Source organism: Leuresthes tenuis, unplaced genomic scaffold, assembly GCF_036924035.1.
Source record: "Leuresthes tenuis unplaced genomic scaffold, fLeuTen1.0.hap1 SCAF_2, whole genome shotgun sequence".
Lineage (NCBI taxonomy): Eukaryota > Metazoa > Chordata > Actinopteri > Atheriniformes > Atherinopsidae > Leuresthes > Leuresthes tenuis.
Window position 1 is genome coordinate 39,195,371 of NW_027325356.1, and position 18,752 is coordinate 39,214,122.

Below are 18,752 nucleotides of genomic sequence, written 5' to 3' on the forward strand. Positions count from 1 at the left end.
TAATACTTTACACACAGATTTTTACCTACAACCTCACAGATGTGATCACTTCTATGTTTAAAAAGGCTCCTGTAGATACAAATCCTTAAATATGTGTGCACACATCACCTGTGTAGCACACTTAAGTGTGGATTTAATATGGAACCTAATCTTTGGGAGGCCCTATCAACATTTCTGTATAGTAATGTTGAATCAAAGACACAGATGAGGGATTTCCACCTAGACTAGAAACAGACATCTCACACTTTCACCAATTATCTTCTTCAGATTCACTTTCAGTTTGATTTTTTAAAAACTGTGTTAAATGTGTTTAATATACCTTTGTACAGGTTCTTTAAAGTTTTCAGTGATATCCCAAGCTGCATTTTTAAACCTTTTTCCTGACATACTTGATTTAATGGCCAGTCATCAAAGGACTGTCGTATAACTGTGCCTACATCACGCACAAGACAATCCAGACTATTTTCATGTTGTTCCACGATGGTGGAATGACTTACAGAGCGCTACAAGAACAGGGGCGTCCCTGTCTATCTTCAAGAAATTCTTGAAGACCCAGCTCTTCAGAGAGCATCTCCTACCCTCGCACTTACCCTGTGCTTCCCTTCCCCCTCTACTCACTCTACTGCCCTATTTCTGTACTTCCCTCTATGCCTGCACTCTATTTTTACACTGTCATCCCTGTCACCTCTGACAGAGCCTGACTAGTGGTTTTCCTTCTATGTAGCTTATTGTTAGCTTTGATGTTAGCTGTAATGTTATATCTTCATATGTAAGTCATTTTAGATAAAAGCGTCTGCTAAATGTATAAACATGAACATATAATAAGGAAGAAATTGAATTCTAAGTGTATTTAAAGAAGTTAATTTATGCTGCTGGAGCACAGTTAGTTTCTTAAATCAGTAGGTGACTCTTTATTGGATGTCTGCTACTGTGATGATCACTGGTTCCTGTTCTGGGAGACTGTTGTGGTCAGCTCTCAGATCCATGAGCCATGGAGCATTGGTGTTATGTGATGCTTTTCTCTCCCTCTTCCTCTCTCTTCCAGTATTGTTCAATCTATTCTCATTTTATTACCCTGTCACTGAGAGTACACTGGATGGCTCATTGGAGAACATCTTATTTATTCTCCTAGTGTACCTTCTCAGGTGGGTAGCCAGAGCTGTTAGTCGCTGTGAGTAGTTGCTTGCATTGGTCCCAGATTTCTGATGAGATTTTTTGTCTTAGCCAAACATTAGGAAGTTGGATTAGAAGTTTGTTCCCATTCTTAATCCATAGGGTTTAATATGACGTCGGCCCACCCTTTGCAGCTATAACAGCCTCAACTCTTCTGGGAAAGCTTTAGGAGTGTGTTTATGAGAATTTTTGACCATTCTCCCAGAAGCGCATTTGTGACGTCAGACACAAGGCCTGGCTCACAGTCTCCACTCTAATTCATTCCAAAGGTGTTCTATTGGGTTGAGGTCAGGAGTCTGTGCAGGCCAGTCAAGTTCTTCCACACCAAACTGCCTCATCCATGTCTTTATGGACCTTGCTTTGTGCACTGGTGTGCAGTCATGTTGGAACAGGAAGGAGCCGTCCCCAAACTGTTTCCACAAAGTAAGGAGCAGACTCGTCCGTCAGATTGACAGATGGAGATGCGTGATTCGTCACACCAGAGAATCCTTCTCCAATGCTGACTGCTGAGTCCAGTGGCAGCGTGCTTTCCACCACTGCATCTGATGCTTTGCATTGCACTTGGTGATGTATGGCTTGGATGCAGCTGCTCGGCCATGGAAACCCATTCCATGAAACTCTCTATGCACTGTTCTTGAGCTAATCAGAAGGCCACATGAAATTTGGAAGTCTGTAGCAATTGACTCTGCAGAAAGTTAGTGACCTCTGCGCACTATGCGCCTCAGCATCCGCTGACCCCGCTCTGTCATTTTAAGTGGCCTACCACTTCATGGCTAGCTGTCGTTCCCAATCGCTTTCACTTTGTTATAATACCACTGACAGTTGACAGTGGAATATTTAGGAAATTTCACGACTGGACTTGTTACACAGGTGGCATCCTATCACGGTACCACGCTGGAATTCACTGAGCTCCTGAAAGTGACCCATTCTTTCACAAATGTTTGTAGAAGCAGTCTGCATGCCTAGGTGCTTGAATTTAAACACCTGTGGCCATGGAAGTGATTTGAACAACTGAATTAAATTATTTGGATGGGTGAGTGAATACTTTTGGCAACATAGTGTATGTACAGATTGTCAGCAATCTTCTCAAAACTATCATGGCACTGGTAGAGAAGGCTAACACCAAAACTAAAACTGACCATTCCCTGTCAATATACCAACTATCATCATCAACTCTGTTTGGAAACTTACTAGAGGCCATAACACCTAAATCCTGGATATGGTTCCTCCCAGGCCTCTCACCTATCTCACCTGCGAGTGACACTTACACATTAAATAAATGTACCTTACCCATGTAGCCCCTAACACATATACACACCCTAGTCAAGCAATCACTGAGAAATGAATGATGACAAGCTTCAGTTAAACGCTCTGTTACTACAGTACTACCTATGACTGGGAATTTGGCGATTGGCTGCTGGGTCCCAAAGCAACGTGGAGATAATTGAGAGAGCACAGAGGAAGAGTCAGTAAGCAAGGAGCTGAGGCCTGTGCAAAGATGATAGCGTGAGACCTATAATGAGTGACGGGCTGCACACACACGCAAATACACAAGTAACATAATGGTATGGGGCGGCTGTAGCTCAGGAGGAAGAGCAGTCGCCCACCAATCGGCTTCCCCAGGATACATGTCGAAGTGTCCTTGGGCAAGACACTGAACCCCACGTTGCTCCCCCAGTGTATCATTGGGGGTAAGAATGTGTGTGAATGCTTAGGAAGCACGTAGTTATATCCTAAGACGTGCTGTATGAATGTGTGTGAGTGGGGTGAATGCGGCATGTAGTGAAGCGCTTTGAGTGGTCTGCTAGACTAGAAAAGCGCTATACAAGTACAAGTCCATTTACCATTTAACATAAGTTATTCTAATAATAAAAGGCAGTGCTCCTGCTCACAGAAAGCCTAGTAGCTACGAGTAGGCTGCCAGCTTCACATCACAGACACAGCTGAGAATGGTTTGTTTTGAGTGAGCCTTCATAGCTGCTCACAAGTTTGGCACTGCAGGTGCTATTGCTAAACATGATTCCACTCAGTTAGATACTGCATTGTCCATGTTGTCCTTTCATAAAGTATAAATCAATATTTTGTGTTGTATTTTTTCTGTCTATATTCCAAGACTTTTGCTGTAAACTGTATTCTCATTGTGTTAAGCAACATGAAAAATAAGTCTAGGTTTGCGTCATCATCATCATTGAATGCAATGGGAAAATATCTGATCTGATCCGCATCCAGTCAAATTACTCTGCAGCTAACGCAAATATCCATCAGCTCCAGCTTGACATGGCATTTATGGGAACACAATGCCCTGGTGTATACATTTAGAAGATGCTGCACTCAAGAGTGGGTATAGCTTACATTTACCGACTGTAAGGTGTTTGATGAAGGCTCTGAGACTGATAGATTTGATCTGTTTGCTAAACAGCAGGCAAGTCATTCTTTGTCTTGCTGTGTGAGCCGGAGAGTTGTGATTGTCAGAAACTGTGGTCCAATACAGCCTGGGGGACAGTTTATGTTTTTCATAGTTACAGGCTCTTCCTTTGAGAGGTACTGGCATACTGGACCAGTAAGTTGTAGCCATCACAGCACTGAAGATAAACATTCCTGGCTTAGGGAAGAACTTAACTACCTTGTTTTGACCCATAAAGAAATATTTCAAATACGGTACCTTTAGTGTTAAAGAACATCAATAAAAACCCTTCCTGCAGTGAATGTGACGATGACAAAAATGTTCACCTTATCCATCTTGTGTAGAAATTAAATTTGTGACACATTTCTATTCAGTTTTTATTTTCCACATATCAATCTACACTAAGTAGCCCAAAACAACATAGCAAGCAACATGTTTTTAGAAGTGTTTGTAAATGCAAAGTCCAAAAACATAAAACTCTAAATCAACCCATTGAGCAGATCTTTATCTGTGGGAAACATAATGCACATTTACAACATTAATTCCCACGTTTATACTCATAACCATGCAATACTTTCAACAACTGATGAAGCATTCCTAAAAATGAAGTAATCAGTGATTTTACTAGCAGTAACACTGCATTGTTTTCTTTAAAAGAGTGAGAGTGATGACCAACTCAGACAGCAAACCCTGCAGAGGATAGTCATGATTCACCATAGAAAGGCATCGTGTTTGTATAAAACGATACTTATAGTGTCCATTACTTGTTATCACACCTCTACTTGTCATGAGATATAAAGTAGAATTTTCAGGAAATCAAATTAGAGACTAAGTGTTTATTCCATTAAAAGGTAGTCACACAATGTGCCACATGTCACGGGACTTCAGCCAAACAGGAAAATAACTCTTTTTGTGAACAACAGAAGTTGGAGAGACACAAACACGTTGATTCTGGAACCAGATGAATGGTGAGTGACAGGGCAGCACTGGAGTCTATGTGGCGTAACTGGATGATGTTAGCTCGAAAATCCAAACAGGAGAAATGATCCAAGGTATGAAGACAGCCTTACTGTGAGGTGGTGGAATTATGACTGGAAAGTGGGGCAGTGTCTGACTGGCTGGAGGGTGTATTCCAGAGTGGGTGGCGGGTGAGCAGACAGGTAGAGGACAGTGGACCATCCGTGGTGGTGAGGAGGACTCAGACGTGGATCCGAACGTGGAACAGCTGTAGGTTGGCAGAGGAAGAAAACCAGGAAGTCCGACAGAGTTCTCGGGAGGATCATGGCATGGAAATGGTAAAATGATCTGGCGAAGACTGGTGCTCCTGCTGCTCTTTAAGTAGGAGTCTTGATGACTGCAGATGGCGAACAGGTGTGACAGCAGGCAGCAACCAGACTCCGCCCTGGTGTCCAAGGAGACCTGCTCACCAAGCCTGAAACTCAGAAACACCTCAACAGCCAAGTCAGATCATAACACTACCCCCCCCCCTCAACGGCTGACCCCAGGTAAGTCGGATGACTCGCCCTGCCGAGAACAGAGAAAATCGGAGATGAGAGACGGATCCAGGATGTGCGAACGACGGACCCACAAATGTTCCTCCGGGCCATATCCCTCCCAATCTACGAGGTATTGACGGCCCCTCCCACGACGACGGACATCCAGGATCCGACGAACCATATAGGCCGGCAAGTCGTCAACCAACCGGGTGGGCGGAGGGGGTTGAGCAGAGGGCACAAAGGACATGGGCTTAATTTGGGAAACGTGGAAGGTGGGGTGGATTCGGAGAGTGGTAGGTAGTTTCAATCGGACAGCTGTTGGACCACTTCGGTGAGGATTCCACGGAGTCTGAAAACGTGGTTAACTAACAAATCAGCAGTTTCCAATGCGGAAGGAAGTTTCTTTAGTGAGACGAAATGGGCTCTTTAGAGAAACGATCGACAATAGTTAATACTAGGGGTGTGATGAGATCTCGTGCCGCGAGATCTCACGAGATTAAACTCAACAATATCTCATGGCCTTAAAAATCTGTCTCGCGAGATTTGTGAACTATCCAAACTTCTGTTTGTGACCTGTGGGGGGCAGTAATGCGCCTTTGCTACGTCTAGCCTGCCAGAACCTAAAGAAGGAGAAGTAAAAGAAGAAGAGGAGGAGCAGGAGGGGAGGCAGCAAGCAGCCAGAATGAAAATACTGGTATTACCATTGCAGATTCCCCCGCCACTTTCAAATCGTTTGTTTGGCAGCATTTTGGGTACCCAGCGAAAATGATAAATGGCAGTAAAGTGGCTGATTGTCACGGTTCATGGTGTGAGAAGGGAGGACCCAGATGCAGAACTTAAAAAAAAACTGAGATTTATTTACAAAAAAACAAAAAGCACAAGAAGAGAAGAAAGGGCGCAGCAGAGCCGGTTATCAAAAATACTAAACTGTGAAAAAAAACAAGACAAGGCAAGACTATGGAAATACATGAACAAGACTTTGAATAAATAACGTGGGGCAAAAACCTGACTTGACAAAACAATGGACAAACTTGGAATGATAGGTTAAGTGAGGATTTCGCAATGACTGTGAGTAAACCCAGAAACTAAATACTGTGGGGAGGCGATTGATGACGAGGCGCAGCTGTGGAACAGAAACAGGTGACTTGAGCGAAACTAAGTGACAGGGAAATAAACATGACAAGAAAATAAACCAAGAACCTGAACACATAACAAAACAAAACTCAAAACGTGTCACTGATAAGACACGGACAATATGCCAGCATTGTATGAAAATAATGCTGTACACCGTGGCTAATATAAAGAAATACTTTATTTGAACTTTTATAAATTTTAGTTTTAGTTTCAATTTGTGGAAGAAGAAGTTTAATGCACAGGGCTCTAAAGTCTCACGCAATGACCGTTAGAAACGCATTTCAACAAGTTCTCCCGCTAACACACCACACATGGTATTTCTCACGCTGAAAAAAAAGTATAACATAAATTTCCCTGGCACGGCGCTATGGCTATGGAAATGGCAGGAAACAAGCACGTCTCCCATGAGTCTGAGCAGAGCACCACTAACAACAACACTAATAATAATATAAGTAATGAAAGACCTCATTAACTCGGTTAGATAAAAATCTGTTGGTCCAGTCATTTCTTTTGTCATTGTAGATTTCTTAATATCTCGTCTCGTCTCGATCTTGTGAACCCAATATTGTGTCTCGTCTCATCTCTTGAGCTGAGTGTATTGTCACACCTCTAATTAATACTGTTGTGTGGCCCTTAGATGACGGTAATCCTGTTACAATGTAACACCTAAACTGTCGACTGTAGTCTATGTGGCAGGCGTAACTGGATGAGGAGATGATAGTTAACTCGAAAATCCAAACAGGAGAAATGATGCAAAACAGCTATGAAGACAGCCTTACTGTGAGCTGGCAGAATTATGACTGGAAAGTGGGGCAGTGTCTGACTGGCTGGAGGGTGTATTCCAGAGTGGGCGGCGGGTGAGCAGACAGGTAGAGGACAGTGGACCATTTGTGGTGGTGAGGAGGACTCAGAAGTGGATCCGAACACAGAACAGCTGTAGGTTGGCAGAGGAAGAAAACCAGGAAGTCCGACAGAGTTCTTGGGAGGATTGTGGCATGGAAATGGTAAAACGATCTGGCGAAGACTGGTGCTCCTGCTGCTCTTTAAGTAGGAGTCTTGATGACTGCAGATGGCGAACAGGTGTGACAGCAGGCAGCAACCAGACTCCGCCCTGGTGTCCAAGGAGACCTGCTCACCCAGCCTGAAACTCAGAAACACCTCAAGAACTTTTACTGACCAGATTGAGTTTAACATCACCACAATTAAGCTACTTTGGGAAAATGAGGACATTTTAGTAGTTATTGCCTATCTGAAACCCCTTCAAAGGAATTAGAGGAGTTGAATCAAGACAAAGGTTAGAGGAAGATTTCTTTCCTCCAGTCTGCCGCTGACTGACGCTGTGGTTGATTCCCATGATAAACTTACAGAAATGTGTTTATATACTCCAGACATGCTCTGTATAATGGTTAACATGAAATATACAACATTACAACAGCATCATCTTCATCAACAGATTGAAAGGTAAGTTATAACCTTATTGTTACCATCCCATTCTCACAGATTATCTCTCACCAAAGTCTTTAAATTTTGCTGCCTTTCAAAATGTTTTCTGCTAATTTGCAGTACATGGTATTGTAATAAATATAATGTGAAATGTATTGAACATATATTGATGTCACACATACCACATTCAAATATAAATCAGAGAAAGCATACTGTCAACAAGAACAATTTAGTTTTTGTTGGTTTTGTCTTTATGTGAATGTGTTTGTTCATCATATATACAATAGTTTATGAAACTATGCTCCGTTATTCTTATTATGTACTTTAATATTTTCCATATAACAAAAAATTCACATGTTAATCTGTACATGTGCAGGTCTTATATTTGTTTTTATGACAGTGGTGTTATATCCAACAACTGTAGAGGGTGCCAAAGAGCAAAGGGCGGAGCAAGATTCTCTATTTTAACTTTACTGTAACTTTACTGTATATGTATTGATAATAAAAAGGTGTATGTGAGTGTCTCACCTTGATTGTAAGTGTTCCAGTTGTACTTGAAGATTCTCAGTCTGTTCCACCTGTTCATCCAGAGACCTCTGCAGCTTTCTTGTCTGGTTATGAGACTCATCCAACTAGACACAAAAAAATAAACATACATGAACACCTTATCTACACATTACCAGCAAATGATGCCAGCAAATTATTCCTCTCTCAGGCTTGAATAATTTACAGATTGAAGTTAAATGATAAGAAATTCTCTGAAAATGAGCAATTACAAGGACTGGAGTGAAAGTGAGTAAAAAAGCGGCCAGTGCCAAACAAAAAATGTAGAAAGACCTTCAGAAAGCCCATAGAGCAACTGCTAAATAGCAAAGATTATATAAAGTTTGATTCCCTGCAGGAAAAATATAAAGAAGCGACTGGTGGCTCAATACTTTTGGATAGTACTGTATGTTTGACTGGAAAGCTTTAGGAAGCTCATCCTGCCTGTCCAAATGTAGGTTTTTTTCCCTGTAGTTCTCTTATACATGAGATGAGTCTTGTTTCCAGGATCAAATGGTAAAACTAGCATGCATAGACACAACACTAAAGAAAGCAAATCCAAGTTAAAGATGGGACAAAAAAGAATACCGTGACTAAAATTCAGTGACATCAAATGTTATGTGTGCAATGACAGTAAATGTTGAATCTGTCTTTTTTGTTCTGTCATAAATTTTGACTTGTGGAAATGACTAAATAAACTGTGAGACACCATGTTGATCTCTGCCTTCTTAAGTATTATGTACTATATCTAGACAAATACATACAGTTCAGTCATGTTCCTACCTCATCCTCAGCCTGCCCTAACTCTTTTTTAAGCTCGTCCACCCTTAGTCGAAGCTTTTTTACTTCAGCATCATGGCTCTCCACTCTCCGGTTAGCGTGGGCGAGCTCTGCATTCTTCTCCTGGAACTGTTTCTTCAGCTTACCATGAACATGGCGAAGATCAGCTAGCTCCTGTGGACATGGCAGAGACAGAGGAGCTCAGACACTACTATTTCCACAACATACTTTTTAAAGCTGAGTCTGGTTAACCAGCTCCTCTTTGTTCTACTGAAAATTATTTTGCTTCCTCAATCAGTTAAAGCATAAGAAATGTATATAATAATTAATTAATTATTTTCTTATTTCATTGTTTCCTATGAGAGGAAATTAAGAATTTATCAAGATAAAATTTTGGTTATTCAAGATATTAGAGGAAAAATTAATCACAATTTGCATTATATTTTATCAATGCTCATTTTCAATTTCCATACACATATTCTTGGGGGTGAATACCAATACTGGTAACTGAGAATTAAAAAAAAAAAAAAAGGAGATTAACATCATACCCCCACTTTAAATTACACACACATCCTGTCATATTCAAATTTTATATTTAAAAAAGGTATTCAGAGCTCTGTTAAAATTATTTTATAACATATGTCTTTTGCACTATATTTTTTGTAAATGTACTTTTCTGACAATGTGGACAACTATAGAAAAAAGGTAATTCTCAGCTCTTCGCTCAAAGGAGCTCAGTGAATTCCAGCGGGGTACTGTGATAGTATGCCACCTGTGAAGTCCAGTTATGAAATTTTCTCGCGACTAAATATTCCACAGTCAATTGTCAGTGGTGTTATAACAAAGTGGAAGCGATTGGGAATGACAGCAGCTCAGCCACCAAGTGGTAGTTCACGTAAAATGACAGAGCAGGGTCAGCGGATGCTGAGGCGCATAGTGCACAGAGGTCGCCAACTTTCTGCAGAGTCAATCGCTATAGACATCCAATTCATGTGACCTCCAGATTAGCTCAAGAACAGTGCATAGAGAGCTTCATGGAATGGGTTTCCATGGCCGAGCAGCTGCATCCAAGCCAGACATCACCAAGTCCAATGCAAAGCGTTGATGCAGTGGTGTAAAGCACGTCACCACTGGACTCAGCAGTCAGCATTGGAGATGCATTCTCTGGAGTGAGGGATCACGCTTCTCCATCTGGCAATCTGATGGAGGAGTCTGGGTTTGGCAGTTGCCAGGGGAACGGTACTTGTCTTACTGCATTGTGCCAAGTGTAAAGTTTGGTGGAGCGGGGATTCGGTGTGGGGTTGTTTTTCAGGAGCTGGGCTTGGCCCCTTAGTTCCAGTGAAAGGAACTCTGAATGCTTCAGCATACCAAGAGATTTTGGACAATTTCATGCTCCTTACTTTGTGGAAAACAGTTTGGGGATGGCCCCTTCCTGTTCCAACATGACTGTGCATCAGTGCACAAAGCGAGGTCCATAAAGACATGGATGAGCCAGTTTGGTGTGGAAGAACCTGACTGGCCTAAACAGAGTCCTGACCTCAACCAGACAGAACACCTTTGGGATGAATTAGAGTGGAGACTGTGAGCCACGCCTTCTGTCCAACATCAGTGTCTGACCTCACAAATGCGCTTCTGGAAGAAAATTCCCCATCAACGCACTCCTAAACCTTGTGGAAAGCTTTCCCAGAAGTATTGAGGCTGTTATAGCTGCAAAGGGTGGGCTGACGTCATATTAAACCCTACACACATGTGTGGTGCTTAGACAGACATGGTTATGAAGGTAAAGAAAATGATAGCAATAAATCATGAGGAAAAAATAAAACTACATAAGGACAATCCTATAGGAAGTGGGTCCAGGAACATATTGAGATACAGTAGTGCAACAATTTGTTCAAAACTCTATCCGTTGGGATCAGAAATGGAAATCTGCATTTGGAGCTAGTGTCAGAATCAGAATCAGAATCAGAAATACTTTATTAAGTCATTAATAATGCACCATTGTCTCTAACTGCACTTTCAGTGTGTTGATTCAGTTTCCCACTGGGACTACTTTGCCATTACATCTTGATAGACCTACAAAAATTTAAGACCTGCAATGCTGGCTTCTTTTTTTTCCCTCTCTTGTGTATATGTTGCTAAATGGCATTTTAGAACCTGATAGCTTCATAAATAAGCCTCTGTGAGTAGTAGTAATGGTTTCCACTTTCACTGAAAAATTCTTGGTTGTGTCAAGGCAAATGCATGGTTGTGTTACCTAACCTGCTCCTAATAAGGCTATTTAAGGAGACTGAAGATCAATAAATATAAATCCACACAGTTGGTACTTAATGGAATAGCCCAGAGCAGCAACAGTTATTCAGATTCACATAATTTCACTGCATCTTATTCAAATGCATACAAAATAATAAAAGCTAATTAAAACACAAAAAGAATTACACAAAAAGACACAAATGCAGGTACTATTAGTTCACACAAAAAACAGTTGCACACATTTAAATGCCCAGAATAACATATCAAGATCAATTCAGATCAATGCTTGTAACACTGTAATGCTTAATGCCTCTAACTTTTGAGTAACAGCCAAAATGGGTTATCACTTAAAATAAATACAAAACTTACCCATGTAGCCCCTAACACACACATGAGTTCAAAAGTTCAAAGGAGAATCTAAATGTTAAGGTTCATATCTATTACACAATACAATGGGACTCTGTCTCGCTAAAACATACTGTATACGAGTCATAAAGAAATCTCCAGTCCCCTCTGTACAATCGACACCTTAACGTGGTGGAGGGGTTTAAGCATCCCCATGATCCTGAGAGTAGTGTACCCAGGGGCGTTAGCCTCTGGCAGGATCTCTCATAGCAATTGGTTGAAGGAGAGGGGTTAAACTAAGAGCAATTCAAAGAGTTTGATGGAGCTGAACCAGTGTAAATGAGTCACCTTGCCTGGAAAAGGGAAACTGGGGCACCCATCTGGAACCAGGCCTGGTGAGCGTCTGGTGGCTCCTGGGGCTTGTTCTGGGCTCAGCTCATAGATGCCATTTGCACGTGGGCCCACCACTTGCGGGTAGGAAATTTGAGGAATGACCACCATTACCTTGGCAGAGGTGACTGAGGGGGTATAAAAGCTTCCCAACAGTAAAGCGCAGGGGGTGGGCGAGATTTACCCTGAGATGGTGAAGGCTCTGGTCATCGTGGGGCTGTTGTGGCTGACAAGCCTTTTCAATGTAGCATGGAGGTCTGGGACAATACCATTGGAGTAACAGACTGGTGGTTCCCATTTTTAAGAAAGGGGACTTAAAAGTGTGTTCCAACAGGAGAATCACACACACACTGCAGGTTGTGGACAGTGGACCAATCTCTACACTTGAGGGGTTGTGGGAGTTTGACCATTCAGCCTACATGTGTTTTGTTGACTTGGAGAACGCTTAGGACCATGGTCCCCGAGGAATTCTGTGGGGGTTGCTGCAGGAGCATGGGGTAATAAAGTTGCTTTTGCGGGATATTCGGCCCTTGTAATACCAAAGCAAGAGATGTGGCAGCTGTTCTTGGCACAAGGTCAAACTCATTTACGATGCATCTTGGACTCACCAGGGCAGCCTGTTCATGGAGTCCAATGAGTCCCTGCCTCAGGTGGAGGAGTTAAGGTATTTCAAGATTCTTGTTCACGAGTGATGGCAAGTTGGAGTGAGAGATGGACAGATGGATTGGGGCCTCGTCAGAAGAAATGAGGTTGCTGCGCCGATCTGTTGTGGTGAGCTGAGCCGGAAGGCAAGGTTTTTAATTTACTGGTCCATCTTTGTTCCAACTCTTACCTATGGTCACGAAATCTGGGTACTGATCGAAAAAATGCAGTCGCAGATACAAGCAGCTGAAATGGGTTTTCTTTTGAAGGGTGGCTGGGCTCAGCCTTAAAGATGGTGATGATCTGGACCATCTGGAGGGAGTTTGAAGTAGACCTGTTGCTCCTCCTCAGCAAAAGTGGTCAGCTGAGGTGGTTCGGGCATTTCCAATTAAGTCCAATCCAACTTTATTTAAAAAGCATATTTAAAAAAAACAGACTTGACCCAGTCTGTACAGTCAAATACAATATTTAAAAAAATACACAAGATAAAAACATTAAAAGACGTGTTAATGTTAATGTAAAGGCAAGGTGTTCCAAAGTTTGGGACCTATGATTTCAAAAGCCTGATCGCCTCTGTGCTGTAAGCTAGCTTTTGGGACAACCAAGGTCCGGTGATTAACAGATCTTCAGGACAGAGAGGGAACCTATCACTGAAGCAGGTCCATTGAGACATTTTTATACCATAAGAAGAATTTTAAAATCAATTCTATAGTTTACAGGGAGCCAATGATGAACAGACAAAACTGGTGAAATTAATCACGTCTGTGCGTGAAGTTCTGGACAAGCTGAAGGTATGAAAGATGTGAAAGGTGTGAAAGCCGTAATAAAAACCCGAATTACCTTTTCAAAATTTTGCCGTGTCGGAACAGGCTTTAGCTTTGCTGTCAGCCTTAATTGTCCAAGATCACTTCCAAATTTGTAACAGTACCTTTTATACAGGGCTCCACAGAACCAAGGTTAAAAGGGGGTTTAAAAGAGGGTTAAGAGGGGTGGGATTAGAGGTAGCGCTTGGACCAAACAAAATAAATTCAGTTTTCTTTTCATTAAAACTTAAAAAGTTAATTAGCATACACACTCTGATGTCATTAAGGCATTCTAATAGTGGTTGGATGAAGTAAAAGCTATTAGTTTTAGAGGAATATAAATTTGGTCATCTGCATAGTAGTGGAAAGATATGCCATGTTTCCACAAAATAATGCCCAAAGGAAGCGATAAAGAGAAAAAGAGAAAATAAGGGGCCCAAGAACTGAACCGTGTAGCACCCCACAGTAGAGAGGCACTGAAGAGGACATAAAATCACCTATACCAACAAAAACATTCTTTCAAGTAGGACTGAAACCAGTCTAAGGCTACGCCGTCACCCAATGCTCCAGATGTGAAATAAGGATACTTTTCCAAGTTATCCAAAGAGTGTCTAGTGTTTAGAAATTGGCCTGTAATTTGACAAAACTGAAGGGTTAAGACTGGATGGTAAGGTAAAGCTGCTATCAACAATATCCAGGATGGAAGATCCAACACTGGAGAGAACCTCTTTAAGAAGATGTGCGGTAAAGCATCTCTGGGAGAGCATGAAAGTTTCAAATGACCAATAAAACTGTATGTTTTAAAAATGAAAGTGACACAGGTTCAAAACTATCAGCAGGGTCAGCTGGGTGGTCGCGTCCTCATCAGACAGCAATAAAAACAAATTGGAAAGTTTGAAACAAGGTTGTAGTATGTTGGTGCGTTCCGATGGCTCTGTCAACTGCGGACCACCTCAGGCTAAAGCAGGCTAAAGGCTTCCAGGGATTGGAGCAATGTGTTGTTGATGTTACGACCCTGGCATTCGGTCTTGCGCTCAACTGAATGGAGTCAGAATCCGACTGAGAAGGGACTGTGCTGTTCAAAGTCAAAGTCAAAGTCAAATTTATTTGTATAGTACATTTCATGTATAAAACGATTCAAAGTGCCTTACATAAAATAAAAGCTTTGCAGAGGGGAGCGGAAGAAGCATTACAAATATGTAAAAGAATAATTCATATAATTAAAATCAATAAAAACAAGAAACAGTCTAGATAAGTTAAAAGATACCGTGCAGATTTCATGCATAGACACATGAGAAAAGAGGACCATTCAGGAGGACCATTCTCCACAGCCACCGTACTCTCCGTAAAAACAGCAAGGTTGGCTCTAGTAACAACACTGGTTAACGTTAGCCATGGCAGGGTAGTGGCAGTGTCTGCGATGGGAATCTGGGACAATCTGGCGGAGGTCGACAGAACTAATAGGGAAGCGTAAGTGTACGCCTGCATATGTAAATATGCTTAGACTGTACAAATAGCTGACATATAGCTGTCCAGGAGTTTATCTTTGTTTCTGATCCTTAGCTCAAGCTGATAGATGTGTTTCTTAAGTCACAGGTAGGTACCACTACAACTTTCACACACAGAGTTTTGTTTTTGTTCACAATTCACAGCACTTGCCGACACCTTGTCTGTGACTTCAAAGTCAGTCACAACTGCAGTCTGATTGGAACGGCACAGAAAGAGAGGGAAAGACACAGTGGGGCTCAGCAGCAACTACGGGACCAAGATCATTGGATTCCAGTGATTCAGGTCTGCAGTGTTCAGCAGGACCATTCTCCACAGGTGCAATCCATAAACATAAACAGCAGGGTTGGCTTCAGTAACAACAATAGTTGACGTTAGCCATGGTAGGGTAGTGGCAGTGTCCGAGTGAGTGAAAAGTCACAGGCAAGTTGATTATGATGCCTCCTTTTGGAAGTTTCTCTGACACATCCAACTGGGAGGAGGCCCTGGGACATACCCAGAACTCGCTGGAGGAATATATATCCATTCTGGCCTGAGAACTCCTTGGGATCCCCCCAGGAGGAGCTGGAGAGTATCGCTGGGAGGGGATGTCTGGGTTTACCCTCCTGGACCTGTTGCCTCTGTGATCAGACCTCAGATAAGCGGAAGATAATGAATGAATGGATGGGCGAATAGATGGATGGATGGAGAACTCTTCAGCAACAAAATCAATAAGGAGTCCTGGGGTCAGATGCATAAAAGATCCATACACACAAAAATACACACATACAAAATTCTGCCCTCTATCATTCACTCCCTATTATTCTGTGTGTGTTTGTGTGTATGAGTGTGTGTGTGTATGTTTTTCTAGTGTAGTATTCAAACATGACAGAGCATCAGCTTTTTTTTTTGTTCGGGGTTAAAACTTGGTTTTAAGGTAAGGGTTTGGGTCATAAAATTGTGATGGTTAAGGTTAGGTGACAAATTTTACTCGTGGAATTTTCAGGTTGAAACAATTTCTCATTAATGTGATGAAAATTAAAAAAAAAAAAAAAAAAGAATCCTTCATCCCACCTTGTTTCTCTCAAACATCTCGCTCTGGATGACCTTGAGGTCTGTGTCTAGAGCAGAGGCAGCTTGCCGGCGTTTCTTAGCCAACTGCTCCTCCATGTCTTCAGCCTGAGCCCTCAGTTTCTTGTTGTCCCTCTCCAGGGCTAGTTTTTCTGTCTCCAAACGCTCCCTGCGCCCCCACTCTGCAGCATTCTCTACCTGTAGCTTCTCCATCTGATGACAAGACAAAGTGAAAAATGTGTCAAGCTGGTCCTTCGATCTATATGGACAGAGACCAGCCTTTACTATGAAACACCCTATGTGAACAGAAGAAATATTTTCAAGTTTAGTTGGTAAACAATTGACTTGTCTCTATGTATTTATGTATTTTTCTGCCCTTCTATTAAGGAAATCATTTAAAATGATTTTGATGCCATGGTGTGAGTACTGGACCAAACAAGAAATAGACATCAGTGAGGACCACTAACTTGCCCAATTTTTTTTTTTTTTAATTTATACTGGCTGTAGGAGCAAGTTGTTCCTGAGTCTCATTTGACAAGTACTAGGCCAAAGGAGAGGGAAAATGCCATGAATGTTGAATCATGAAATATCCCAGCAGAGACAAAATAAAAACCTTGTTGTAACATCTCAGCTTGGAGGTATACATGCCCCTGTACTGGTTGCTGGAGACAGCAATGACCTGATATCAATAATGGCAAGGTAAACTGAAATAACTGCTATGCTGGTACATCAACAAAATCTTTCATCTTTGCCAAACAGAGATATGCAAGGGTTTGATGGAGATCCTCTATTATATCATGCCTTTACGACAGCTTTTGAGAGCAATATTGAAGAAAAGACTGGTGATGCAACACTGTCTGCACTTCCTGGAACAGTACACCAAGAGAGCTTGCCAGAAGCTCTCAACAAATGGCTGCAGATAGAAGATATCACAAGGCAAAGGCTTTGTTGGAACAATACTTGGGAAATGACCAAAGGATCGCATCGGCTTATTTGGACAAGGCCCTCTTGTGGACAGTTATCAAGCCAGAGGATGTCAAAGCACTTCAAGCTTATGCTCTCTTTCTAAGAGGATGTTGTAATGCAATGGATGAGATCCAGTGCATGGTGAGCTAGACATGGCTGCTAACATGAGGACAGTATTAAATAAGTTGCCATAAAAGCTAAGAGATGAATGGAGAACAGTAGCTGGTGATATTCAAGAAAGACGTCATCATAGAGATACCTTTTCTGACATTGTGGACTTCAATGAGCGTCAAGTGAAAATTGCATCTGATCCTGTATTTGGTAATATACAAGATGCCCTAAAGCCAATGCAAAACAAAGGTGATGGCAGAGAAAATTATCAGCATCATATGCGAAGGAAGTAGTTTCGCAACTACAGTTGCTTCTGTGGATGAAAAGGCCCATAGGAAAAAGGACTCTTCAGTGGACAGAAAGGCTTGCCTGTACTCCAAAGGAGGAGTTGGGCTCTTTAATGAAAAAGAGAGCACATAATGATAAGATTACCTTCTTGAGAGAACATGGAGTCTGTTTTGGCTGTTTGTGCATAGGGCACATGAGTAAGGACTGCAGGAGGTGACTGTCATGTAAAGTATGTGGATCCAGACATCCTGGCATGCTTCATATCCACCCAAAGGACAAGGGAGCAAATAAGAGTCAGGCAGCTACTGATATTGATACAGCAGTGAGTTGCAGTTGTGGTTGCAGTACAAAACTGCAGTAAAAAACTTTCCATAGTCCCAGTCAAGGTTAAGTCTAAAAGGGGCCATAAAATTGAGGAGACTTATGCCTTTTTAGACCAAGAAAAGGTTGTGGGAAGTTGCATTGTGTCAGATTTGGAAATAGCTGGCCTGGACAGTGGCTTCTACTGTGAATTACCAGATATGTTTACACAGAAGAAAATGCCTGTAAATAGGAGCAACTGCCCACAACAGCAGGATCTACTCATATGGCCATACTTGCATGAAGTACATTTACCTGAAATTGATTCAGATGTCAAGCTTCTGATTGGTTTGAATGTACCTAGAGCCCTGGAACCCATAGAGTTGATTCTGAGTCAAGATGGAGGACCATACGCTGTTCAGACAATGTGGGGATGGACTGTTAATAGGCCACTTTGTGATGCTGGAGAAGACTGTGAACAACCTGCACTCACTGTTAATCGTATCTCAGTTGTGAGATTGGACGAGTTGTGGGAACAGCCGTTTCAAGTGGATTTCAGCTGGGTCTATCAAGGGAAGATTGCTCCTCAAGAAACAGCCATCATTGCCACCTGGTCTCTTTCAAAGGGAGGAATTGTATGCTGTTTGCAGATGAAAACAAGTAAAGTACATGTCCAGTTTGTTTTGTAAAAGCTGGACTAAAGAACATCTGCCACAGCTTCAGGAACGTCAAAAGTGGACTAGAGTCAAGCGCAATTTCATGCCTGGAGACATCATGTCATCGTGTGTGCGTCACCTGGTGTAGCGGTCGTAATTTAAATCACCTGTACCTGTTTGTACTTTTTTATTTGCAACAGAGAGGGGGTGAGAAGGTGCCGTCATTTTCTGTTGACTGCAACCACAATCGCAATCGATATCATAACATCTGCAAAGCATCATGCAAGTAAAATTCCGTTTGCATGTTTATTAATAAAACCAACAAAAGCAGCTACAGACGGATGTTTTGTTTGTACATAGCGTGTCGGATGGATCACCCTACATTAGCCCCTCGGCGGCTAAATGTTGCGCTGGATAGCCAGTACCACACTGGCCCTGTGATGTACTGGCTATCTGTTCAGGGTGTACACCA

The 18,752-nt window shown here is 42.0% G+C and overlaps 1 protein-coding gene across 1 annotated transcript in view; it reads right to left on the reverse strand.

Moving 5' to 3' along the window:
- ccdc102a (coiled-coil domain containing 102A) overlaps positions 1–18,752 on the reverse strand; it is a 65,283-nt gene that overhangs the window by 4,917 nt on the left and 41,614 nt on the right. The window contains exons 7-9 of the mRNA XM_072381051.1: positions 15,963–16,172; positions 8,977–9,147; positions 8,179–8,282 (exon numbers count right to left, since the gene is read on the reverse strand). Of these exons, the coding sequence (XP_072237152.1) occupies positions 8,179–8,282; positions 8,977–9,147; positions 15,963–16,172 (485 nt within the window). The remainder of the gene's footprint in view (positions 1–8,178; positions 8,283–8,976; positions 9,148–15,962; positions 16,173–18,752) is intronic.